This window comes from Plectropomus leopardus, chromosome 16 (genome assembly GCF_008729295.1).
Source record: "Plectropomus leopardus isolate mb chromosome 16, YSFRI_Pleo_2.0, whole genome shotgun sequence".
NCBI lineage: Eukaryota > Metazoa > Chordata > Actinopteri > Perciformes > Serranidae > Plectropomus > Plectropomus leopardus.
Genome location: NC_056478.1, coordinates 7,416,457 through 7,443,508, shown reverse-complemented (window position 1 = coordinate 7,443,508; position 27,052 = coordinate 7,416,457). Strand labels below are relative to the sequence as shown.

At 39.7% G+C, this 27,052-nt stretch overlaps 1 protein-coding gene across 1 annotated transcript; it reads right to left on the bottom strand.

Annotated features, from left to right (window-relative positions):
• Window positions 1-1,877: 1,877 nt before the first annotated feature.
• tmem200a (transmembrane protein 200A) lies at window positions 1,878-26,751 on the bottom strand. The gene is made up of 5 exons (XM_042502968.1): window positions 26,160-26,751; window positions 7,118-7,252; window positions 6,545-6,822; window positions 6,057-6,220; window positions 1,878-3,878 (listed from the first exon to the last, which is right to left on the bottom strand). Exons 2-5 carry the CDS (start codon window positions 7,243-7,245, stop codon window positions 2,772-2,774), a joined length of 1,677 nt encoding a protein of 558 aa, XP_042358902.1. The 5' UTR covers window positions 7,246-7,252; window positions 26,160-26,751; the 3' UTR covers window positions 1,878-2,771.
• Window positions 26,752-27,052: the final 301 nt, after the last annotated feature.

Genomic DNA, 27,052 nt, shown 5'->3' with positions numbered 1-27,052 from the left:
CCTAATTTTTGGCATTTCAAAGAGCACTGATTGATTGACAGGGATCATTGATGAAAATAATCACTAATTACAGCCCTGATTTATCACACTCCTTTTTGTACTCAAGTCTATAAATATTCAATTATTAGAGCTTTCTCTGATACCAAACAGGTTTGTGAATAGGTCTCCAAAAAATGATCAACATGAATAACAGACTGCGTATCCTGAGTGAAGTTAATCAAGATATTTTCAAGTAAGAAGTGAACTTAAGATGCCTGGACCCGAGCTGTAGAGAGTGGTACTTCTATTTTTTTGCAGCCAACATACAAAACTTCTTACAATATTTCTTGGGAAAGGGCAGTAATATTGTGCCTTCGGGGTAACATAGATTCCATTATTTTATTTTGCAGCTTGCAGCATGTTGATTTAACTCGTATCTGTGCTGACATTATGGGAACTGGTTTTGTCTGACTTGTGTGGATTTCTACATCTGCTACGATCTGAGGATCAAACAGACACACACACATACATAAACCACCTTGAAAACAAATACTACTAATATCTACGTCTTTTGTACGTTAGAGCCTCATCACTGCGGTACGCCACCACGTGTCCTCACAAAGGTTTACACCCCGCTTTAAGCTGATTCTGAATGAGTTTAGTTCACTATCTTTGTGTCAGGACCGTAAGATCCTTTGAAAATGATCATTATCAGCTTCAGTGTCTCTATACAACCTTATTAAGCACTTTCCAACCTTGCTTTCAACGGTTCAATTCAAGCAAAGATCAGACATATTACTAGAGCTTCTTCTAAACTGATATTAAACTGGTCAGGCTTATTACAAAAGACCTGCCTTTGTGTCACGGCCACCTGCTGAGGCTCAAAGTGCCTCCAGTGTCCTTGAGTTCACCAAAAGCTGCAAGAATGAACCCTTTTAACGCTTAAGGAAAAACAAATGTCAAACTAAAACAGTATTGATCCTAAGGTGTGATATCAGGATTGAAATCCTTAAAACGTAATTAAAACTAATTTTTTCATAAAGTACATTGACACCTCTTCCTTACTGGACGTGATCCTAACGTGATGCAATCGAGTGAACCGTTTGTTTGCTCACCTTGGCTCTACTTTTACAAAGTTTTGCGCATCTTGTAGACTATTTTCATTGGTCCAAATCTTATAGTTTTTTCAACCCAGTCACCAGAATAAACGTTGGTATTGCGCCTTTCTGTAAACCCCACATATGAAATATATACATGATTTTGTTTCTGACAATGCTGTGGTTAATATGTGGTTATGTTTAGGTACAAAACCATGTGGTTATGGGTAGGAAAAGATCATGTCTACCTGCATAATCGCAACACATTTGTTGCTAAACAACAAGGTTTAGGGGCAAAACACCACTACAAACAAGTTGTGTTGCTAAAAAACACTGTAGGGTTGGTTTACGACTCAAAAAACTCAGTGTTCTTGCTAGTGAAAAAACAAGGCAGCCATCTTGCCCAGCTTTTACACCATCCAACACACCCCCCCCCCGATAACAAAGTTGATATGATATGTATAAAACATACAAATGTAACGTATGTGTGGTTTGCAGAATCTTCTACTGGCGACTGGGCTGGTTATATATAAGATATACTGTCTTTTAGAGCTGCCCCTTGAAAGTTGGAGACTGGAATCATCAGTCAGAGACCTGCAGTCGACTGAGATTTCTTCAAGTCGAGTCTTTTTTTCTTTGCAGTGCATTTTTGGGAACGATTTGGTCTCCAGATTTGCTGTGGAGTGAGTTCTCTTGACTTTCACACTAGTCTTTGCAGCTGCAGATGTGCAGTCAGCAGCACAGAGGGAGAGAAACTGCACCGTAAGGTGAGGAAGTGCTGAATTTACAGCTCACGGCAACTTATCATGATACAGTCTCTGGCTTTTATTGATATCTCGTGTCAGCAAAAATATTTGTTGTACATTTGCGATCAGTGCCGTTAGCCTATATTCTACTTTATGATTTGTCACACTGAATGTCCCGCAGAGCCCGTTTAAGCTTTAAATCCTAAAACTTATGGAAAACAGAATGAATTGTTGAATATTTGTATTGACGGGCCAAATCTGAATCGACTTGCACAATTTTGAGTAGAGTACAGCCCTACCATTTTTATATACAGTCTATAGACAGTATTGACGCTGACGTCTTTGACGTTTCCATTTCCATTTTCCCTCCTGTCAGCATTCAACATGGATGAAGACACTCTCATACAAGTTTGAGGAAATGTTTAAAACTTAGGAAAATTTTGTTAGTTATGAATAATTAACTTCACAATCACAGCAATGCCAAAAAACAAATCTCATCCCCAACTCGCACTATGACATGGCTCTAATTATATCTGGACATTTTTAACGTGCCATCTGCCAGAGTTCACTCACTTTCTGTAAGTTAGGAAGAGGTGTGATGATGTAGTTTTATTTATTTTTATTTTTCCCTGTATGGAACTTTTACATTTCTTCCCTCCACAGAGGTCAAAGGTCAGGGTCAGATACACACCAGCACCTCTGGACCTGGTACAGTAGGCGTTCAGCAGACGTGAAGCCTGAACCCTCTACTGCTAAGATGGTCCATAACTCACTGCTCTCCAGTCTGCTGTTCAAGAAAAGAGTCCTTGAAACTGCGTTTGAGTTTCCTCTCTCCAGGGTGCAGCTGTTAAACTCGTCAGTTTCCAACTGACACGGACTCACTGTACACAGTCCGGAGAGCAGTCGACAGAACAGGACAGAACTGTCTTCAACGTTTAGGTCAGCGTCCTCAGAATCGAGTCTCAGAGCTGCCTCTCTTCAGCGTGCTGCTGTTAAACTCATCGTGCTCAAAACTCAGATTGTTATGCGACCTCGAAATCATTAGCAGCTTCTCCCGCCTGCTGTATTCGCGTCTCACTGTCGCGTCTAACAGCCGCTCTCCTTGGTCCTCCCTGTCCTCCAGCCGCACGTAGCCTTTACTGCTGCCCCGGGTGCCACTGTTACTACGGCTACTGTTGCTACGGTCGAGGCGGGGCCAACTGGGGTGCTTCCGCTGCTCCGGGTGCACGCTGAGCATGCTCGGCCTTCGCTCCAGGTCCAGAGATTTGGAGTGGCTGCTGAGCATGTGCAGAGAGGAGTTGGAGCCAAAATCACTCCTCGCTGCTCCTGGTGATAGCCAGCAGCCTGAGGTAGAGGAGGGAGCAGGGGAGATGGTGCAAGAGGAAACAGAGGAGCAGTGCGAGGAGGAGGAGGCGGAGTTACTCCGGTGTAGGCCCGGCGGTTTGGAGGCCTTGGCAACGGATGCTACTGGAACCACCAGAGACTCCATGGAGCTCAGAGGCTGTGACCTCTCTCCGTCTCTCCGCTCGCCTCCTCTCTCCTCCTCAGTAATTGCCTCCATCTCCGGTTCGTCAATAACACAGTTGTTGAGTTTTATAACTGGGAGAGTAAATGCAGAGATGGAGGATGAGACAATGGAGCGTGCATGATGTCCTCCCTTCTCCCCGTCTACGTCCACCGACCACTGGTGGCGTACCGAATCCGAGCGAGCCAACCCCGGGCCACCAAAGGGCCGATCCTTATAGAGCGGCGCCAGCAGCCCCGCAAAGCTACAATCCAACTTAGCCTGCGCCCTCTGTCTGTGAAACTCCTCATCCCCGAGCAGCACCTCCTCTTCCTCTGTAGACCCTCCCCCTCCAGCGCCGCCTCCAGTTCGAGAGGAGAACGCCAGAAGGGAGTTGCTGGCCCTGCGCGCTGCGTTATCAGCTCCAAAGGCTCGAAGATCCCCAACTTCTCTTGCATAGGTGCTGTTGCGGTGATGGTGTTGTTTTTGCTCCCTCTGCCTGAGGCGATGGATGTCGATGACGGTGGAATACATGTCTCTCATGTGGATTATCTAGTGCAGAACAGAAAAATATTGTTAGTGGTAAACTTTTCCATGACTTCTCAAGGGCCCAAAATATATTTTTTTTCTTGCCCCACTTTCTCAGTGTTTTTCAGATATATAAGATTCAAACTCTATTCAAATATAATTTCAATGTCTCCCGTGATGTGTTCAAGGACAGTTAGAAATTTGATAATCCAAGTTGGCTGTGATAAATGGTTTCATTTTGGGTAATAAACAAACATGCCTGTTAAAAAAACATGCCTTCCAAAAAGATTTTCTTGAAAAAATAATAATAATAAAATTAAATAAAATCGCCAATTTCTTTTTTTCTAAGAAGAAAAAATTGCTGATTTTAAAAAAAGAAAATATGGCATCCAAACCTTTTGTTTTCTTTAAAATACATTTCAAGATTAAAAAAAAGCCTATATTTGTTTATGTTTCTATAAAAATTGCCAAAACAATGTCATAAAAATATATATATATATTTAAAAACAGGAGAAGAAAAAATTGCCATTTTGCCAATTGACATTTTTTAAAAACAACATGTCCTCCAAACTCACGGGGTCTAGGTTAGGAAGGCAAAAAAAACAAAACAAAAACAAAACAGTGCCTCTTAAAGTTTCGGCCCCTCCCCTAAAGCCAAAAGGTTTTAAAAATGTATTTGTCGTGCCTCGTGGGCAGATGTGAAGGGAGAGACAGAATGTGGGGAGAAAATGAAGAAACTTTTGTGATAAACAAATAAACAAACATAAACAATAACAACGCAAACGTCACACGTTGACACAAAAAAGCTGTTACTTCGTCAGCTACAGAAAATAAATTCACTGTTATGTTACATTAATGTCATTTAATTTTTTACACACAACACATCTCCACAGCACATTTGATTATAACTAGTTCTGTGATTTTTCTAGGCCTGGAAAATAAGACTGAAATTTCAGGACTTTTCCAGGTTTTTCATGTCCATGGAAACCCTAATTATAACAAATTATTCCATAGTTGTAGTCGTATGTGTGATATTTGTGACCTTGGAGTTCATGTCTCTCACATGGATTACCTGGAAGGGGGGAAGGGAGGATTAATCGAATCAAGGAAGGGGAAGAGAGGGCATGCAGGCAGAGAAAATGTGATCAGAGGAAAATTGCAGAGATAGGGATGGAACAAGGTTGGCAGAAATATGATTTGCATGTTAGTTATGTAGAGGTGATGAATATGGATGACTGCACTGTGCTTGCCCCTCATTTTGTAGGGACTGGAGGAAGTACTGAAATGAGAACACAGAATTGAGGAGGAATATTAACTACACAATCTATTGACTCGGGTATTGTGTTTTAGAATTGAAAAATCTGTTTGAAATTGTCCTTTGTAACCTTTGGTACAACCAGTCTCTGCACAAATCAGTATTTTGGACCTTGAAAGGTAATATCAGTTCTGTTTGTATTTCTTGTTACAGCTTGTTGAATAGCAGGTAGAGCCTCACAATCCAGTGGCAGTTCTAGTATTTAATTTCTCTGGAGTCAGGTAGACAATAATGCATGTCCTAGTATATGTGTGTGCGTATGTGGATTTGCTTATTTCACTCGTATCCAGCTGGCAACCAACGGTGCTATAAGATCCAGGCAGGCTGAAAAAACTGTCAAAAGTTGCAGTTTCTCAAATGACCACTTGAAGCTCCAAAAGTGAGTCAATCCTCATAGATCCACATGTTAAAATGCCAAACTTAACAGCAGAAATAAGTTATTAACCCATTCATGACAACTGTAGGAGGTTAATTTTTGTTTATATGTTTTTAAGGCCCAGACTCTTTAAACTGATATCAAAGAACTGTGGACTGTTGTGGTGCCTGACGCCGTTTGTGTCTCACCAATAAGGTTGCATTTAAACATGTCGGAAAGACTACAGCAAACATGCACGTGCATTCTGCACAAATCAGCAATCAGTTATAAAGAAAAGGATGATAGTACACTGAAATGACATTAAACTAAAATAATATAATGTTTTTGTTGAGGAAGAAAATACATTTGTGGGGCTGTTTTTGCCCATGTTACCAATGATTCCTCATAAAACTCAGTTTACCTATAAAAAAAATCTACATTTGGACCATGTAACCCTAACACTTATCCGTACCCCTTCATCCCAACAAGAGTCAAGACTACATCCATGTTTTTATACAGTTCATGGTCCTACCTTAGTTTCTCTGTCTCTGTTTTCATGAAGAATGGCATTAGCACAGATGAAAATGAAAATCCCAATGCCCATGGTGAAAGGTCCGAACATCTTCATCCTCTCAGAGTGACGGTGCTGTTCCAGGAACCGTGTCAGAAGACCCCTGGTCTGCTTAGAGGGCGCACCTACATGCAGAGCACACAGAGGTTACAAAGTATTTCATGTTTGGGTTGCGGAGACATTTTCAGAAAAATCAACTTTCAGACCCAAATCTCATAACCTTGTAAAACCTGAGCAAATTGTTTTTTTTGGTTTCTCTCAAAAACTCAAGAAAACATGGCCCAAAAAACAGCAACAAAGTATAAAAAATATATATCTATATATGAAAATATTTGTCACCTTTTACTAATTTCTTGCAATTTAAGGGAGATTTGTTGCCAAGATATAAATACAATTTGCTTCAAGGGTTAAACAACCTTAGTTAACTCTTCATTCCTTCGCTCGCTTACCCTGCACGTTATGACCCGTGCTGGAGTTAGCCACGTCCGTGTCTGTGACGGCCAGCTTATCTCCATTTCCTTCTCCTCCGGCAGTTGTTGTCTTAGAGCCTCCTCCAGTCGGCGATCTGGCCGAGGGCTTGGTTTCACTGTGCGGCCAGTAACCAAGCGTCGCCATGCCGATCCCTACGGCCAAAATGACCAGTCCCAAGAGGAGGAAAAACCCAGAGGCGGAGTAGAGGCGTAGCCTCCCGCGCACTACCACAACATCGGCACGCCGTTTTCGCTTTCTAAATAAAAAGTATGGAAAGAAAACAGAAATTAAAGTTTTGGAGACATAGATTTAGTGACATCATTACTGCCATCTTACAAAAAATGGATAGCTGTAACACCTCATACTTATTTTTGTCAGACAGTCAGAGCTGGCATTTGTAAAAAGCAAAAAAAACCAACAAAAAAACAGTGTTGCTCATGAATCACAAAGAAATTAAACTGCTAGTTTCCTGTCGCCCAAAGTAGATTTGCAAACCTGGTCCGAGTACTCGTTTTAATTTTAATTTCTGAAAAGAAGAGTAAGAGAATTACCTGGGCACAGTTTCTGGGGCGGAGTTTCCCTGGCCTGGCGATGTAGGGAAAGGCCGGTGCTGAGAGCGGGTGGAGTCCTGGCGTTTTAGCTTAGCCAAGCCTGTTAGCACTCCTGCTGCTGCAGTCATACTTAACCTGCAGATACACATGCACGAAAAAGGATCACAGGTGTGCACCTGAGTAACATGAGTTACACTCGAGTCACAAATCTGATGACTTTAGACTCGACCTGACAAAGTCAAAAAGACAGCTTGACTTGGACTTAAACACTACTCACTGGTGACTTCATCGAACCTTTTGACTCTAAAGTACTTTATACTTTCCCCCAAACCCAAAGATTAAAAAGTATGTTATTTAAAATGTGCCACGAATTAATACATTTCCTTTTATTTCCCAAATCAACTGTCAAAGCCGTTCATTCCCAGTAAGCCGATTCTTAATTCCCTAAATCCACTCAAACTGATTCAACAGCATCCAGTCAAATTGCAGGTGAACCTTGAAGAACTAACATGAAGAAATACAATGTTATAAACACAGCACTTGTTGGTAAGAATGATACCAAAGATAAATCCGTCCATGTCCAAAATCTATGCAGTGGTCAACAAAAAAAACAAACTGCATTATGCAAAACATGTGGGTCAAAAATGACAGACGTAGTCGCAACAACTTCCAACACTGTAAAGCTGCAAAAAGAACAGATGAATATTAATATAGTTAATGGTTAATAATTAGCCAATATGAGTTTAACAGATAAGAAACTTTTCAAACAAACTTGATTCAACAACTAAATGCAAATTCATTAAGACTCAATTATTTATTTAGGATTCAAAACTCGAAGTTTAGGACTTGGGACTTGACTCAGGACTTTCCCATCCTGACTTAAAATGAATAATTAGTAACGAGTTTAACACTTTATGCACCTGCTGTGTGCATGTTTGTACTGCCACGTAATTCCACAGCCGCTGGTGCAGAGTTTTTCCTGCCAGTTTGTTTGGTCTCTTTGTACACACACTCAAAAAGATGTAAACTGAAAAGAAAAACAACTGCAAACATTTGGTAGAGGCACAGATGCACATACATTCACATGAAGGAAAAAACCTCACAGACAACCATATTTGAAAACAGTTTTAAGGACGAATGTACGTGTTTCTGCTCAGCCGAAGTCTTCCAGACTCCCTGTTTATGCAGCAGGATGTGTGAGGCGCTTAGTATTCAGAGTGCAGCATCTCTCACAATCAAGCAGATTGAACCAGTTCCAGGGTTCACAGCTGTATTTGTCTTCTTTCAGCGAGTGTTATCTAACGTACAGCAGTGACTCTTGAAAAGCTGCGGGTGACAGTTTCTTTTTTTCTGTATTTTCTTTTTTTTTTTTTTTTTTACACACTGTTACAGGGAACGTGTGTCAGACTTTCAGTGTCTTTCCAAGTTCAAGAAATGCTGTTTACAGCCGAGCAGTGATACAGATGTAAGCACACACAACATGAACACAGTCTCCTCTGATGGCTGGTGATGTTTTCGTTGTTGGCTCTCAGCCTTCGGGACAACATGGACAGGGTGTGTGTATGTGTGTGTGCATGGGCGTACATATACCCCTGCAAGATGTTTGTTTACTGTATTCTTTCAGTGTGTGTTTGTGTGTGTGTCACTCGGAAAACAAGATAGAGAGAGGAACACATGGCTTGTTTTTCTTTCACTCTTGGATAGTTTTTAGTTATTTTAATCTATATCCGTCATTTGTGGGTTTTTTTTTTTTTTGCTGGCATTGTTGTCGATATTTATGTTGCAGTTATAAAACTGGAAATACAGTACTGCAATTATGACATAATATTCAAATGAATCATAATCTTTCTACTCACCAGCTGCTCGGATGTCTATTAATAGTTATTAAAGGGAAGAGGGTTTAAAACAAACAGACTTATTCTGGGAGCTTTCATTTGGTTTTTTAAATGCCTGTTAATCTGGGCTCACATGAACATTAGCATTGTCCTGTTGAGCACTAAGAGGATTGACTGAATTTGATGTTGAATAACAAAGGTGGACGGAAATTTCAGATAACCCCCGTCAGGTCAGATTCTGGCAAAGTTACTACAGATTGACTCTGGTTGATGGATAACAGATTCTGCTTTACAAATTCTGGGTGAAAATATGAAAGTGTATGTCACCACAGAGATGCCCAGCAGTTGAGGTGCCGTTCAGCAGGATCACCAGCGGACATTCGTATGATAGTTTGAATCACCACCTCAGCTTGAGGACCACTGAGTTTTACTGGTGCTGAAATATTTAATTTAATATTTAAAATGTTTACATCATTTCTTGCTTCCTTTCAGATTTAACATACTCATGCGTCCCCTGACATACACACGCTGTAGTGCTGTTAAGCCTTCTTGCATGGTCATAGAAAGCTGCCAAAGAGCGATAAAAATTATGCTAATTATCAGCATTATTGTGGGTTATGAGACTCAGGAGGGTCAGCAAAATTAGAATTTAGATTAATAATAGCTTGACTGTTTTTTAAATTACAAAAAAAGTGAGTCAAGGAGTAAGTAGCAAAGTGGTTCTGAGTTCATCTTTATTGATTATGTATTGCATTTATGATGCATTATTTTCAGTCAGACTGTGATTATGAGGATTATGAGGAATTATCAGAATGTAATTTTTTTTATTTTAAAAAAATTGCATAATAACAAAGCATAAAAATGACAAACCCTCGATTTCCTCGAGGGAATCTCTCTGTCCCTTTAAGAGATTATTTTCCACTGCTGCTTTAATGTAGCCTTTGTTACCTGACTTATATTCTATTGTTTATTATGTTTTATGTATCTTCTGCGTGGATTACATTAATAAAAAAATCATACTGGCTTGTTGCTTGCGGGGGCTTTTATTGCACCTGCAGTGAAATAAAGAGAAAATAACCGCACATTGGAGTACAGCTCCCAATATTTCAGCCCATTTGCCTGATGAAGACCCTGTTGGGTTGAAATGTTATATCTGTTGTAGTCAATTAAATATTTGGAGCTGTACTCCGTGTGCGGATATTTATTCTCTTTGTTCCGATAATATGAGGTTTTATCTGGCATCTGGCCTCAAAACATACTGGGTGTGCACACGATTACTCTGCTGACCTGCAGTGAAACGCCGTGTGCCAGTGACGGCGGGGCCGCACTGAGCTGAAGTGAGTGCTCATAACTTTGGTAAATAACAAAAACATTGCAGTTTGCTGCAATTTATGGCGAGTTTGAGTGTTTGGCAGTTGGGGTCTAGAGTGGAGGAGAGATGGAGTTAATGACGGCTGCACTTTACGTCGCTGTGCATGAAATCTGCACCAGTACAAACACCTGCGTGACAGCTGACGTAAAACAAAGCACCGGCTCAGCGCAATATAGCCGATCCCAATCAGCTAATATGATGCATTATCATTAGTTAGAATGCAACTTTGTTGTGACTGTGATGCATTATTCTGACTTCAAATGCAGTTATGATCAGGGCCGGGTGATATATTGATATTATATCGGTATCGTGAGACTAGATATCGTCTTTGGTTTCGGATATCGTAATATCGTAAGTGTTGTCTTGTCCTGGTTTTTAAGTTTGCATTAAAGTAAAGTGATGTCATTTTCTGAACATACCAGACTGCTCTAACTTTTCTATTATTTGCCGTTAACCACTTAGTCATTTTATCCACATTACTGATGATTATTTATCGAAAATCTCACTATGTAAATGTTTTGTGAGTGCACTAGTCAACCCAACAATATTCTTGCAGTATCGATATTAAGGATGTGGTAAAAAAAAATATCATATTTGATACAGTTGGGTTTTATCTGTATATTTTGTTAACATTTTCAGCTAAAACACTCACAAAATGTTTTAAATAGTCTGCACAAATAGTTTGACATGCAGCTAACCAGAATCGGATTTCTTTGTATTTATTGTTTTATTAATTTACAATAATTTGATTATAACTGTTTTGAATATACCTCGGATCTGTGAAATGTGTGTTTGACAAATTATTGTCATTTTCTGACAATAAATTATAGTTTAAACCACAATTAACCCTCTAAATTTCCCAACTTTCACTCAGGTGCAAAAATCAGCCTTTAAACCTTTTAGCCATATCGCCAAGCCCTAATTATGATCTAATTTCTTCTGTATTTCTTTAATATGACTTTGGTAATATTTATTTTTTATCAGCAGTAATTTTCTGCACTGTGTGCACGTCTGTGTGTATGTGTGCACATCTGTGTATTTAAGAGGATAAAACAGATTTAGCATGGGAACAGGAACACACCCATGACCTTCTTCTATCTATTTTTTAATTTCTCTCTACCTCCTCGCGTCTCTCTTTCTTACTCCAAGAACACACTATCTGTAAATCTCTCTCTCTCTCTTCCATCTTCACCCTCAGTCTGTGTGCTAATGCATTCTGGTTGTGACCCTGAATAATTTTTCCCTCCTTTACCCCACCCAAGCTGACTTTCTCATCGTATCTCTCTCGTTTGTCTTTCTCCTCCCCCTACCCTCTGTCCCCTCAGATCTATTTTTAATTTGTCTCTAATTTTTATTTACTTTTATTTGGTCACTTCCCTCTTCCTCTCTTCCTGCCTTCCTCTACGTATCTCAAAAGCAATAAGATCTGCTCTAAGATTCAGAATCAGACAAAGCTTTTAGTATTCTAAGTGGCTGTGAATCACACACAGGACCAGACGTTCTCTCCTCCTACCCTCCTTTCTCCTTCTCACATCTTAATGTATTTTTCATGTCAATCATCTTGTTGGTAATACTGCTGTAGGAAAGAGCTTCACCACAGATGGTGAATCACACAAGGACAAACACAACCAGCCTCATTTCTCGGGTTTTTCGGCACTTCCTCTCGCTCTGCCTCTCTCTCTCTCTTTCTCTCTACTTGATTCTCTCCTTTGGCTCCTTGTTGTGCGTCAAAGAGGAACCCACACAATGTTTCAAAAGCAGGGGGGGAGATTTCCTCCGTTTACTGAGACGGAGAAGAGGATGGATGAAATAGAGCAGGGAAGGCAAAGAATAAGAGAAAAGGTGACAATACAGGAACAGCAGGAGAAGGGGGGTGTAGAAGCACTTCTTTACGTCTGCTCACCTACCTGGTTACAACACTGAGTCACGTCCGGAAACTAAAAGCCTGTGCAAAAAGCCGAACACTAAAGAAGAATGGTAAAACACTGTTTTGAAGCGGACAGTGAGAAGAAAGAGAGGCCGATAATAAAGGAGAGCGAAGTGCTTTTTCTGACAGTGATGACAGGACAGAGTTAGAGAAACAAGCCAAGTGCATCTGTAGTTTTAACAAGGAAGGAGTAGGAAACAAGCTGCAGACAAACAGACACAACAGCAGCCTAATGAGAGACCACTCAGGCCCTGGCACAACACGGCTCTCTGCTGCGGAGAACGTGTCGGATGTGTGCAGTGACCACATGAAGCGACAAGTTAATATACAGTAATTGAGCTCAGCACTGAACACCCAGTCAGCTGCTGTGAGCAGTTTGTTTATAATGTATGTAAACCTATTTTTTGCATGGAGAATAATTATGAAGAAATAGTTTTTAAAGGGGAACAATGACCATTTTTAACACATTTTATTATTCTGGAGGCTCTATGACACAATGGAAAAAAATACTACAACATGCATCTACGTGTATATTGCAAGGGTTCACTGGAAAACCATTTGGTAGTGTGCTAGCTCAGGTGGTACATTCAATAAATTGGAATCAATACAGAAAAGATTTTTTTTAGATTTTTTACACAACCTCCTACTCTTTTTCGGACTAAAAGTACTTCTTATGTTTGTTTTATGTTTGCATCCATCTCATTGTCATGAATGACACATCTGTCCACTCTGAGTCAAGGATGACCGATGAGAATTTGGTGGTCAAAGGTCAAGGTCGCTGTGACCTGTTTTTGGTCATGACTCAAGAATTCCTGCCCTAACTATGACAGTTATGCATTTTTACACATATGCCTAATAGGATATAATGATGAAGTAATCAAAAAATCAGAATCAGACTTCAGTTTTATTGCCAAGTTCATTTACATGTACAAGGAATGTGACTTGGTGTTTTGGTGCAAAACAATTAACATAAAGGAAGAATAAAAATAGTGAATTTAAATAGAATAGGACATAAGATAAAAAAAATAATATATATAGAAGCAGTTTAAAAATATAAAATGTAAAAAAATATATATAAAGAACACAAAATGTATGTACAAAAGGTGACTTGAAATTCTTACCACCACTGGCAGGCAGTTACTGTATACTATGATGACGCTGCTACCTCGAGGTTTCCCTGTACGCTGTATCTGCATATCTATGAGCAGGTTGTTGTATTTTTCCCAATTGTAATAAATGAATTAAAAAGGCCTTTTGTTATATTTTCAGAGAGTGAAATTTGCTTTCTGCAACAACATTGTTTTTTTGGTGAATTAATCACACAAGGATCATTCCCACACTGTATGAATAATAATGTTTTTCCACCTGTTATCAGATACAATTTATAAATAATTCGAAACCCATGGCTCCATTTTCCACTTTACTGCCACAATAAATTTCCTAAATTAGTGTTTAATGAATCATAAATTAGCCTCGGTGTGATCACCTGAATAATGTCTAAATTGCTCCCGCTGTTTGTGCATGCTCACAGTAAGGCAAGAAAGCTACTGATATGATTTAATGTACCCCTCAGGGAGCAGATTTATTCTGCTGCTGGAGACATTCAAACATTGACAGACACTCGTACATCAGTCACGTCATGTCTTCATAGAGCAGAGGTTTCCCCCTCTACATTGTAACACTTCCTCCGTAATGTTATCTACATTATCTATAGGAGACGTCACGTGATGTGTTGTCCCTATAGCAACTACATGTGCTGCTGCTAGGTGACACGTTTCTATAGCAACTATCAGCTGTGTGCACAGGAATGACAGGTTTACCACGTTAACACTAAATCACTTTAACAAAGGTGCACTTCCTGTGTGTCATTTTGATTTACGTTTTTATTTTCGGCAAAAAAAAAGAAGAAGCGCATTGCTGGGAATGATTTCACTCCACCTTTCCATCAGTTTCAGAGGCGTGATTGAGAGAGGGGGAGGAAAGGAGGAGACAACAAAGGATGCTGGAGTAGAAATGGGGGTTGGTGGCAGGTGGGAGGAAATGAGAAGAGGAGGTGGTGAAAAGGAGACTTCAGGGATGAAGAGGGAGGAGCAGTTTGGTATGAAAGGTGCTTGCTAAAAAAAACTTCTCAACATTTATGTGTTAGCATCAGGGTGTTGTCAATTCTTTTGTGCTGCGTTCTGAAATCTTCATAGGTATTAAAATTTTCAAACCCCGAGAAAATTGGTTTGCTTTATTTTGAAAACATGGGGTTGAAAGGAAATGAGCAATTTCAGCAAATTGCAGGAAGTTAGTAGATTTAGGGGAAAATTTCCAAAAAAATAAAGGATCATAAATATATATTTAATTTTAATGTTATTGAATGATGATGATTATTATTATTATGCATATTTTAAGTCATTTTCATCAGTGTTTGTTTTTAAAATTCTTAATGTTTTTTTGTTCAAATTTTCAGGTAATTTTCTTGTACTTTTTTACATTTTTTATTTTTTATTATGTCATATATTTTTTACTATTTTGGGGTCATTTCTTCTGAAGTTTCTCATTGTCATTTCCTCATGTTTTTTTGTAAAAAAAAAAAAAAAAAAAAAGACCAATTTGCTCAAGTTTCAAAGGGTTAAGGTGATACTGTGAGTAGTATGTGTAAATGAATCGTGGTAAACTTCCCTCCATCTAACCAGAGCCTGGATGCACATTTGAGTGCCCCGTTTAGTTGCAATAGTGAGAGTTTGTGAGCAGAAGTGTGCACCATACAGTGAAGACAAATCAGAATAAAACAGATCAAACCGTAAAACGAAGCAGCGCTGGTCAAATATAAACCACGGTTCTGTTACTTAGTTGCCTATTTATCACCCCAAATGTTTTTATCAACATATTTTAGCTCACTCTTAAAGTGTAGCACAAGATCATTTCTTGCCAGCTGGCCAACATTGTTTTGCACGTACGAGTTTGCATAACTGCTGCGTTCAAATGAGGTTGTGTTTACTGTTACCACCAGAAGAGTCCGTTTAGAAGGACGTCCTCATGTCACATTTACAACCTCATTAGTAAAAAGTTTGTGGATGATCTGAGGTCAGGAGTTGTGACATGTTTGCTGCCATGGGCTCTAATTTTTCTGCAGATGGTAAGTTAATATATTGTAATTTTAGTTACATAAAGTTGTTCCACATAAGTTATATGTCTGAGGAAAACGCTGATATTCCTAATGGCCTCGTCTTTTTCCTCTTATGTGACTTTCTTGCTAGCTTTCTAAATTATTAGCCTCGGTGGTCTCTAGACGCCAACAGTAGCGTCTGTGTTGCAGTTGCCTAGCAGTGGTGCTCTCGGACTTAACCACTTGAACGCCAAGCATGTCGTGTACACAGCTTCCCATGTCGTAAATATGAGATCCATTTGAATGCAGCATACGTCAGCGATCAGTGAAAGTGTTAAATATTCTGGTGCTGCACTGTGTGTTCTCTTAGCTGCAGGTTTTCTTCCTCTTGAGCAAATGTGTCTTTTTTCTCCGTTTTTGTAGCACAAAGTTCTAAGGTTTTTGTGTCTTTCTGCTGCATAGACATCCTAGTTTAATTAAAAGGTTGCTGCACAGCAGTGAAATACTTATTTAATTGCATCTTGTTTATCAACCTGTGCTGAAGCTGCGCAACTCTCCCCACACGTCAGGAGAGAAAACGATGGAGAGTGTGTTAGAGGAAAGAGAACAGGACAGGTGGGACGGAAAGACAAAAAGAGCAGGAGTAAGGCGTGGGGGATAAAAGAGAAATCAGGACCAGAGGAAGACAGCCAGAGGGGGAAGACAGGGAGACAGAGAAAACAGAAGGTGCTTTGATCTACATGTAACAAACTCCAGAGACTTTTTCGACTCCAGAAGCACGCTGAGAAAAGTTTGTCTCGAATGACTCACCTCAGTGAACCGTATGGCATGGAAACAGGCATCTATTATGGACACAAAGTAGGAAAGCAGCAAGGACAGGATGAAAATGAAGCGTGGTAGGGGGAGAAAAGTGATCATCCATTATGTCTCCTATTATAGCCACAGTGTGTTTTTGTTTGTGTGTCATAAACTGCTCTGGCGAGGTTAACCGAGGCCAAATTGCTCTAATGAATGTAGAAACCAACGGCTGTTTTTCCCCACTGAGCTGGATTTAAATGGAGAGACAGTCAACCCCCCCCCCCCTCCTGCTGCTGCCGTTAAGGTCACCTGTCATAATATCACGGAGCTGGGAGTCAAACATGGAAGGACTATTTTTTTGAGTATCATGGCCAAGTTTGAGTTTTGGCAAATGTTCAGAATATAGAGAGGTTGTTTACCTTCTTTTCTCTTTGAAAGACTGATGGAAATTACCTGCATGAGTAAGAAGAAAATGCACTGAAGACTATGTGACGTCTGTACAACCTGTTCTTGACACCGCTTTTAACTTGAAAGGCTGAAAAAAAGAGACTGTCAAGTGTTTTAACGCTCGGGTCAAACTTAAGTACTTCATTTACATGTACACTGACACCACTTTCAAGAACAATCATTACAGACGGAGTTCGGGTTGGAGGAAAAGAACATGTTCGTACACTGATTTCTTTTGATAAGAATTACACTGAACAGAAATATGAATGCTGCAGTTTTGTTTTTGCCCCAGTTTTTCAGACCTTAAAAAAAAAAAAACTAAGCAACTAAGCTTTTCCTATGCACACAAATGGCTTTTTTCTCTCAAATTCTGTGCACAAACTTGTCAAAATCTCTGCGAGTGAGCGCTTCTCCTTCGCCAAGATAATCAATCCAGCCGACAGGTGTGCCGTATCAAGATGCTGATTAAACAGCATCATCATTACACAGGTGTGCCTTTGTCACAATTAAAGGCCACTCCGAAATGTACAGTTTGATGACGTGACACAATGTCACAGATGCTGCAAGTGTTTTGGGAGTGGCCATTGGCATGTTGTAAGCCGTCTCTAAGATCGTTTCTCAGAATTTGGCAGAATATCCAACCATCCGCACAATGTATAATGATTTGTAACCACGCCAGCTCAGGACCTTCACACCCAACCTCTCCACCTGCAAGAATCTCTGAGACCAGCCACCTGGACAGCCGATGCAACAGTTGGTTTGCACAACTTAATAATTTCTGCACAAACTCTTAGCAAACGTATCAGGGAAGGTCGTTTGTATGATTTTCTTCTTCAGTAGCATCTTGACCTCACAGAAGTTTGTTGTCGTAAGCAACTTGAGAGGTTAAATGCTCATTTTTGATGGCGTTTGACACTTGGGAGAAGTGTTCTCCTAAAGGATGAATCCCGTTTGACTAAAAAATTCATATCTGTGGTGCCTGTCATGTGAAACCCATAGATCAGAGGGGCTAATTAATGTCTTTCTCTTAAACTAAATGTGCAGATTTTAGAGCACACCTGTGTAGTGATGCTGTTGTTTAATCAGCATTATGTGTGCATAAAAAAAATTTTAGATCTGTAATTTAAACACATGAAAAATAGGTGTATTTTTGTTTAGGTTAATTCTTATAATATGCATTTTCTTGTCTTCTTTGTCAGTTGGACAGCTTCATGTAAAGTCAAATAAACTATAGCCACCATCTTGGATTGAACCCAAATAAACTATAGTATAGCCTAGTATACTGAACAATACTAATAATACTATGATATTGTGCAGTGTAGTATAGTATAATATAGTATAGTATGACATAATTTATAGTATTTTGTAGTATAGTACAGTACATATAGTATTGTGTTATGTAATATACAGTACAATATAGTATAGTATAACATAATATACAACATAGTATAGGCTAATATTTAGTATAATATAGTATAACATAAAATATAATGTAATATTATTTGTAATACAGTATAACAGAATATATAGTAAACTATAGAATAGTACAGTACAGTATAATATGACTTAATATATAATGTAGTACAGTATAGTATAGTGTTGTACACAATAAAGTATGGCATAATATAAAGTGTTATATAGTATAATACATATATATAATATATAAAGGAGAGTGGATAATATAAAGTGTTATATAGTATAATACATATATATAATATATAAAGGAGAGTGGACTGTCTAAGGACAGATTCTTTGTCTCTGTTAAAAGATTACATTGTTTTGCATGTTTCAGCCCATTAACTACAAATTGTGTTCACTTTATATTACATTAACATTAATCAGCAGATAATCACTTCACCAAATGGGCTCCGGGAGGAAATGCAGTTACAATCAGAGACAGTCGTTTGAAATCCTCTTAGCCCCTCGACCCCCAAAAAAACAAAACAACCAAAACCATCAACTTATAATGGAGGAAGTTCACATGATCCCTTTTACAGTGTCCCTGTTTGTTTTTTGTGCCTCCCAGCTTTTTATTTTTCGGACGAAATAGCTCATAAACGTGATGCGTTTTGGCAGCAGTGTTGAGTGGCGGATGTCCCAAAAGCTTCCATAAACAAACAGGGGAGTACTCAAAACTCACCCCTCTGCAATCACATCACTGCACAGCGATAAAGCAACTTTGAACAAAATGTGTTTCCTGTGAGGGATCATTTCAGGATGTTCAATTTCCTCAAGTAAATTTCCACTGCTTACTTCAGTGAGATTAATATGAAGTGAAAGCAGTAAGTTCCTAGAGGCTTGAAAGTCAAATATAAGCTTGTGATGTATGCTTTGTCACCATTAACCTAAAGTAAACAGGAATAACAGTTGTAATGGGCTGCCACATGAAAGACCGCTGTTAGTATCATCCTTCAAAGACAATTTCTCTGCTTCATCAGCAGTATGTGACCGGAAAGACTTCACAGAGAGATGAGATGACATGTGACACAAAGCTGGGACATGCGTTATCATGCATGATGTGCCTTACAGCACCAACAGATCTGTTGTGTTTTTGATTTGTTTTGTTGTTTTTTTTAAAGCCCCACATTTCAGAAATTGACTTGAATTTACTTAACAGAAGTTTAATTCTGTTTGCTGTTTCAGACAGGCATGGAAATGAAACCTGACCAGCTCTACACCCAGTAACTAAACTGGAAACGTTTCAGCATGAGCCACCATCGTGGATTGAACCCAAGGATCAGTGGTGAGTGTGTCTCAGCCCAGCGTCTCTTGTGATTAATGATTAGGATTATTAGGGTCAGCTTTCCATAACTGCTTATATAGTTTCAAAAACATTCAGATGTTGGGTGGTTAGTTAATTAGTTTTGTGTGTAAGGAAAACTAAGGAATTGCAATTTGCAATTTTTGCAAGCCTTCATGGTGAACAAAGAATCCAAAAACTGAGAAAATTCTTAAAAATTGAAGTCATAGAGGTTTAACAACAGCAAAACTATATCTGAACATTCGTTGAGAAGCAAGAGTGAAACTTATCTTTGCTCTCTGCAGAGCCAGACTCCATTGACAAAAACAGTCATTTTCCCTCTCTGAACACAGGAGCTGCTGGTCTGCCGCTGCCTTGGTCAGTTTTTTTTGTGTTATTGTGTGACTTTGGTGATTCTGAACTAACCTTTTAAAACAATAAAGTCACACAATAACACTAACGAACGAACTGATCGAGGCAGCGCTACACAAGCAGCTCTTGTGTTCAGTGAGGTAAAATGACTGTTTTTGTAAATGGAGTCTGGCTTTGAAGAGAACAGATATGTTTCACATTCAGTTCAGTTCCCTGTTTGAAAGGGCCGTCTGTTTGGGGAGTACTGAGCATAAGAGTGGATAAATTGAATTATACTGCACGGGTTGTGTGAGAGTTTGTGAGCAGATGTTTTGATATTGTTTTGTTAAACGCAGCCGCCTATGACTTCAATTCCTAAGACATTACCTGTTTTTGGATTGTTTGTTCACTGGAGGCATGCAAGACAAACAAAGTTTTCTTTACAAGTTTAACATAATGGGGGGAGTAAACTAAGTATTCCTTTGGTTTTGTTTGGAAAAAATTGAATCAAAAGTTTATTTTACAGAAACTCTTCCAACTTCACAAATTTGTAAAATGTAAATCTCTGCAAACCAGATCGAACAGGTAAAAGGTGACATTATAGATAAAAAGAATTCAGCCATATATGACAGCATTGCATATGCTTTATTCTTAAACTTTTTAACAGTTAAACCTGATATTTTGGGAAATACAGTCCTAAACTTGTCAATACAACTAAGTGAAAACTTGGCACAAGTATATGTGCATGCTGTGCTCATTAAACTGAACCCTAATCTGCACAGACTCACAGGTGTTTCCACTTATTCTGGCTGATTACATTGTGTTCACGTGGACTTTGGCTGATATCAAGCAGCCGTGTGTATCTGCTCTTTCTGGCATCCGAAAAACTTTTCCAGTCTAATTACAACTCAAATGTTGACTTGAACACAATTAACAAATTAGAAGCAATAAAAGCAATTACTTGAACAAGCCATTAGCTCTCTTCTCAAGCTCAGGGTGGGTGAAAACTACGCTGGGAGTAATATGACATCACCATATTGCACTGTAACAAATGTGAAATGTCACACAGGAGAGGGAGGAAGACGCCAGTTGAGCTCAATCAGTCAACACATGGTCCTGAGACGGAGTAATCAGGGAAAAGTGGAAACACCTGTGCAGGAGCTTTTGTGATAAAGCATGAGAAAATTGCTTTTTTTAATTTGCAGCTATCACATTTTCCAGAGCTGAGTTAGTTCAGTGTTCAACATCTTGTTTTCGACTGTGACTGATTAGAATCGAGTTACAAAATTGACTGAAACTTAATATGATACCTGCAAGTTTGGGTCCGGCGAGTCTGGCTCTCGAGTAATCAGACCTCTGCATGAGTCTGATACATCCTGACCGAAGATCTTTAAAAGAAGCAGAGTGCCATTTGATTTTTTTTTTTTTTTTTTTTTTTTAGCTTTTAAAAAGTGTTTCATGTCTGGTTTTTTTGTATCACTGTACAGTAAAGTGAAAAAAGAGATTTATTTTATCAGAGGATCAAGAATGAGCAAAACATAAACAGCAAGCGCGTGTGTGTGTGTGTGTGTGTGTGTGTGTGTATGTGTGTGCATTGCTTTACTCCTACAGACTCGCGGTCAACGGTGACTCATCTGTCTGGAGAATATGTCACTTTGTGTTTTCCCGCTGACCTTTCGGCAGCACATTTTCTGATGCACGTACTCAAGTGTCAAAAACGGCACCCTCTTCACCATCTTGTTTGTTTTTTATTCCTCATTATTTTGATGAAACATACTGTTAAAGTCTCGCATCCTTCACACTGAATCAGTGTCATTGCCTCCTGCGATAAATTCAGCTCTACTCAATTGAATTAAGTTTTGAATTGAATCATCAGATGCTCAAGCCAGGCCTGTGTGTGTGTGTGTGTGTGTGTGTGTGTGTGTGTGTGTGTGTGTGTGTGTGTGTGTGAGTGATCCCCCTGTTGATTCTAACAAAATGACTCATTCTGCCTCCTCACAGTCCCCGGTTTTTAGTCACCCACACTCATCTTGAGGAACGAGCTGTCCCCAACTTTGGGGTGTGATTATTGTAGATTAATCCAGATTTCTGAAATTTACAAAAATGTGACCCACAAGAATCATGCGAATCCGTTCATAAATATACGGTTTTGGGGGCGGGTGTGATAAGCTGCCAGAGGGAAATTAAGAAGATTTGTGGTCATCTATAGTCTGAAGTGCCTAAAGATTTTTTGCTGGGAGAAATAACTCCCACTAAATTGGATTATGCACGTTGTTTGGTTAATACTTATCAAATAAAATGTTTAAATTTCAGTTAGCTGCATCTTAAGAGCCAAGAGGGTGGGAAAAGCTAGTAAATAAGTCGTCAGCATCAAGTGGGATGAACGTCAGCTAGCTAGCCATCATCTTTGACGCTACTTGAAAGTAAAATTATTCATTCTTTAAAAAGGCGGGCTGCCCACCTAAGTGGGGTTTGCAGCGGAGTTATGTTGTGTGATGTAATGTTATTTTACAAGATAAGCACATAGGCAGGTACTAAACAGTACCAAAAACTGCAGTTCCTCAAATGGCCACTTGAAGTTTGAAAAGTGAGTCAGTCCCCATCAAGCCCAACATTAAAATGCCCAACTTAACAACAAAAATAAACATATTTATAGCATTTTACAAAAGACTATTTTGGTCCTTGTTAATTTTCCGATTCTTGACAACTGTATTGGTCGAATTAATATATATTTATATGCTTTTATATTTAAATAAGACTTAAAGTTACACATATTTAAGGGCTTGGCCTTTCAGTGACAGATGGGTGCCGTCCCTTAACAAGTCGCTACCATGGCAACACTGTTGGTAAGGTAACCATGGTGTAACGCCAGATTCACAGACTACAGTCGTAACTGTCACTTTTTCCTACCTTTTAATGGTTTCAAGCCCATTTTTTGCCAGTGAAAATTACATTATCACAGTCACTATAGCTATAAATTCACAACTTATTCTCAAAGAACCGGTTGTATGATATCCTAAAAAAAATACAGGCAAAATAATTCCTATGATAACATATGAATTAGTATCCCAAGAATGGCACTACGTCCTAATTGCACATTTATGGAGGTTAACTTTTAGAGGGCGTACCTTAAAATGACTCAAAGTTCAAACATGAACATGCATCTTCAGTGCAAAGTCTTGATTTTTGTGACCCATCCACCACCCCAGCCTGTCTCCCATCAGTGCATTGGTCACGTGACCACAGCCTTTCAAAATACGTGGGATATGTACAATTAAGGTCCATCACTTTTCGTAGGAAAAGATGCAGTTTGTGAGAACGGCCTGAAATGCACCATGCTAACCAAGCTAGCAGCTAGCCTTAGGGTTAACTCCGCGCTCTTGTCCAAATCTGGTCACTTTTGGCTCCAAAAATTCAATATGGCAAAAGTAAAGGTTTTAAACTGGGGGTCCACAAATTGATATGTGACGGTGGCTACATCCATTATTTTATTCTGTTTGTGGTTGGTACACTGTGCATGCAGCCGTAGCCGCCAGCTAAAGACACAGTTGTGCTGATAAGAAAAAAATATGAGTTATGGGTTGGGTTTTGAAAGGCGCCTTGTTTCTATTAGGGGATCTGTATTTTGTCTGCTTTTTTGGTCCTTTGACAGTGACATGCCTGCCAATTGCTGTGCAGCAGTGGCGCCCAAACTGGAGTCCTGGGACCTCTGCGGGGTCCCTGTTCGGATCCTAGAGACCCACTCTCCACAGTAATTTAATTTCACAAATATTCAATTTTCCATAAACAGTTCTTATTTAATTTGTCTCAGCGGAGCCTGGAATTGTTTCTTAAATCAGACAAACCTGAATATTTTCTTCAGATGGGGGTCTCCAGGATTATTATCAGGTGGCTGTTTTTGGTCTTGCGCATCTCCCCGGGAGTCTTTGGAGCGTCAAAGTAAAAGAACGGCTGACCTCCCACAGGGGTATTTAAACAGGATTATCCAGTAACTGGATATGTGTGAAGGAGGATTAGCTGATATGTCGCCTGACTTCTTAATGATTCTCAAATTAAACTCAGATGCTTTTCTGCTTAAAGTGTTTGGCAGCGAAAGATGCCTCACTAAGAGCCGTTTGGTTCAGTGACTCACCCCGATTCTTCAAACAGCTCTCAAGGTGACACTTACTCCTAATTCTTCAACATGTAAATCACACTAAAGATAATAAAACCAGAGGCAGAGAATGTGCACGTCAAGCCTCCCTCCCTCCCACAATGTCTTTTGCCTCTTGTGACTTAAATTGGACATTTGACCTTCACTCTGCAGACGATGTGTGTGCAGTGTGTGACTCTAGAAGGCTGTTTTCACATTCATGATGTGCGCTCACTTTAAAACAGAAGGTGCGTATGAGCACGGTTTTGTAAAAATCACAGCTGGAAGCCAATCAGTGTCCAATGTGAAACGTACATAAGTAAAGAATGATGTGGAAACTTAAAGAAATGGCCCTTTTAAACATGCACTGCAAACCTGATATTATCCAGACATTCCCCAGAGGAGCTGTATGTGAGAACCCAAATGCCTGAATCAGTCGAATTGGAAAATAACAGATTTTGACCTGCCAGCTCCCTAGTCAAATGTGCGCTAAATGTCTGATTGAGCCAATGTGTGAACAGAGCAGGTAATTGTCAGGAGAATTCACAGCGAGCGAGTGAGTGGGCGAAATTATGACATTTTTATCATGATGCCCGCGCAAACCCAGAAGAAAACATCCGACATCCGAGGGTGAAGAAGAAGCGTAATTTATATGAAGACAGGAACAAAAATGTCTTGCTGGAGAATTGTCGAGATTCAAGACCTTCAGCAACGGCCGATGTCGAAATTGTCAGACAAATTCAAGGAATGGCAAAATGTTTATGACCAAATTTCGAACCAGCTACGTGACCGTGCTGTAGTCCGCACCATGCCCTGCCTCTTGCACGCTCTACCCAGACGTAACCCCTTCGCTTAACTTATCCAGTCTCACTTCCACCTCATAAAATACTAGCTGGGTCCCTCAGCATCAGATACTCACGCACCCTTAACGGAGGTATAAGACTAGGGATGCACGATGTTAGATATTATGTTGATATATATAACAACTTATTTGACCGATAGATGACACAGACATTGACATCCATTTTTTCCCCACCCAGATTTAATGATTACCAAGTCTCCTGTGTAATAAAATTAACATTGTATTATTGTGATGTCTCACCAGCAGATGGAGACATAAAATACAATGTTTTTCATCGTATGTAGTATTCATTCATTATGCTAAATAACAAAAGTACTTGATGTTTTTTCTACATGTTCACTTTGTTAATTGAAAAAAGTCAGTGTGTGATATCGGCAGAATCAAGCCTGTTGGCCGATGCTGATATTTCATTTTAAAGCTGCCAATACCACAACATGCCAGTAATTCGATGCTCTGGGCAGCTACCATAGTGTAAAAACAAGAAAGTCCTCATACAGTAGGTAGGAAGGGAGGTGGATGGGGAAAAGAAACCTCCAGATTTTCACCCCGGAGACCACTGTTCCTCCCATGAAAGTCAGTCAAGTTATTTTAAAAACAACGTAGTGTGCTACTATGTAATTTATGTTAGCTATGTTTTAAGTTTATTTTTAAAAATGACCGTATACACTTAAAAAGCAGAAACTGTACTTTTCCTGTGAAAGACACAGTGCATGTAACGAGCGTAAATTGACACAATGTCCCTGTACAGCACCCAAAACTGACGCAGGAAGGGAACCTAGAGTGTCATATTTTGATGCTGACCAAGTGAAAATGTGTTGCCTAAACCAAACAGAGAATTTCCAGTAGGTGAGAAAGAGAAAAACGGCTTAAGAGACAACTTGTGCCCATCAGTTTCTGGATTTTTCAATAAAGGAGAAGTGGTTTTAAAAATGATATGTGAGGAAAAAAACATCAGAAACAACAGAGTATTTTATACTGTATGTCTTAAAGAGTGTGGACGGTTATGAGTGAATCTATATCAAAAATTACCATTTCCCCTTTAATGGTGACCTTTGACCCATTTTTAAGGCATAGCATCATGCTCTGTTAGGCTTCCAGGAAGTTAATTATAATGATGAGACAGCAGGCTGAGGTAGAGGAGAGATCATCTCAGCCTTGGCACAAAGAACAGATCATGATGTTCCCTTCCCCAGTAATCAATAAGTTAATGAAACATAAACACACAAACACATGCAAACGTGAGTATACGAAATGCAGGACCATCTTAAATAATATTAAAGCTTAAAACATCATCAATTAGAGCGGAAATGTGGCCATTAGATGACTGATGGTGAGTGTGTCAGGAGCTGATGGCTCATGTTAAACTTCCTTGTTCATCAAATATTAAGCAAAACGTCATTAAATATGGATGGAAATAAAAAGACAGACTGAAGAGCTGTCAACTTTGATTGTTTAAGAGTTGAAAAACACATCTGAGTTCTTACCTTTGCAGAAAGCCGAGTGTTTGACTGTCACTGTGCCATTAGGCATGCAGGGGGATTAGGCTGTAACCTGGGGGGAAGTAAAAAGCCATCCTCCACTTTGAAGGCTACTTCCACTGAGAAGCCATGCCGGAGAAAATTCAGATGACAGGAAGCAGTTCCGCTTCCGTGCAGGGTTTTGGGAACAGCAGTTCAACTGAGCTCGCGAGCTTTTTCAAACTGTCTTGACTTTTATTCGGCGCGGGGCACGTTTTCCGCCATATGGAGAGAAATGCGCGCTCAGGACAATGAGGGCGGCGAAACACGCTCCTAATTATTACCACTCAGGGAAAAATCCTTCAAAACATTCCGCCTGTAACTCAGCTTGTAATTCCCCTGCGAGAAAAATATATTCCTTGTTTAACTGCTTGGGGGAAGACAACAAAAGATGTGAAGTCCCTCCTGCGTAAAACTCTCCCCGGTATTCGCGTCCAAAAACTTGATTTCACGTCAAAAAAGAGGGAAAAGAAGATTTTTGGGAAATCTCAGCAGCAAGTTGTTGTAAGAAAAACGTTGTAAACCGGCGAGTACAGCGTGTTTTTATTCCTCTGAGCCGGAGAGAGACGCGGCAGCTCCATCCAATTCCTCCAAAGCGCTTGTACGCTTGTGGGAATGTGAGAGGCTTTCACTGAGGCGTGCGTGCGTGCGTGCGTCCGCGTGTGTGTTTATGTGAAAGAGAGAGAGCGAGAGAGTATTTAGTATGCATGCTGGGAAGATGTGCGCGTTTCTGGAGTGTGCGTGTTTATGGAGGGAAACAAGGCACCGTGCCATGCTTTTCTTGCGTGTGCAGGGCGCAGACGATAAGGGGATGACTGGTTTTGAGGAAAGACAGAGGGAGAAGCCTTGATGATGCTCAG

Bases quoted from the DNA above. Each gene is read 5' to 3' on its own strand.
- tmem200a (XM_042502968.1), bottom strand. From the start codon at position 7,245: ATGACTGCAGCAGCAGGAGTGCTAACAGGCTTGGCTAAGCTAAAACGC. The intron at 6,823-7,117 runs GTAATTCTCTTA...CTTTTTATTTAG, and splicing joins GCCCCAGAAACTGTGCCCAG to AAAGCGAAAACGGCGTGCCG. The intron at 3,879-6,056 runs GTAGGACCATGA...GTTCTGCACTAG, and splicing joins ACAGAGACAGAGAAACTAAG to ATAATCCACATGAGAGACAT.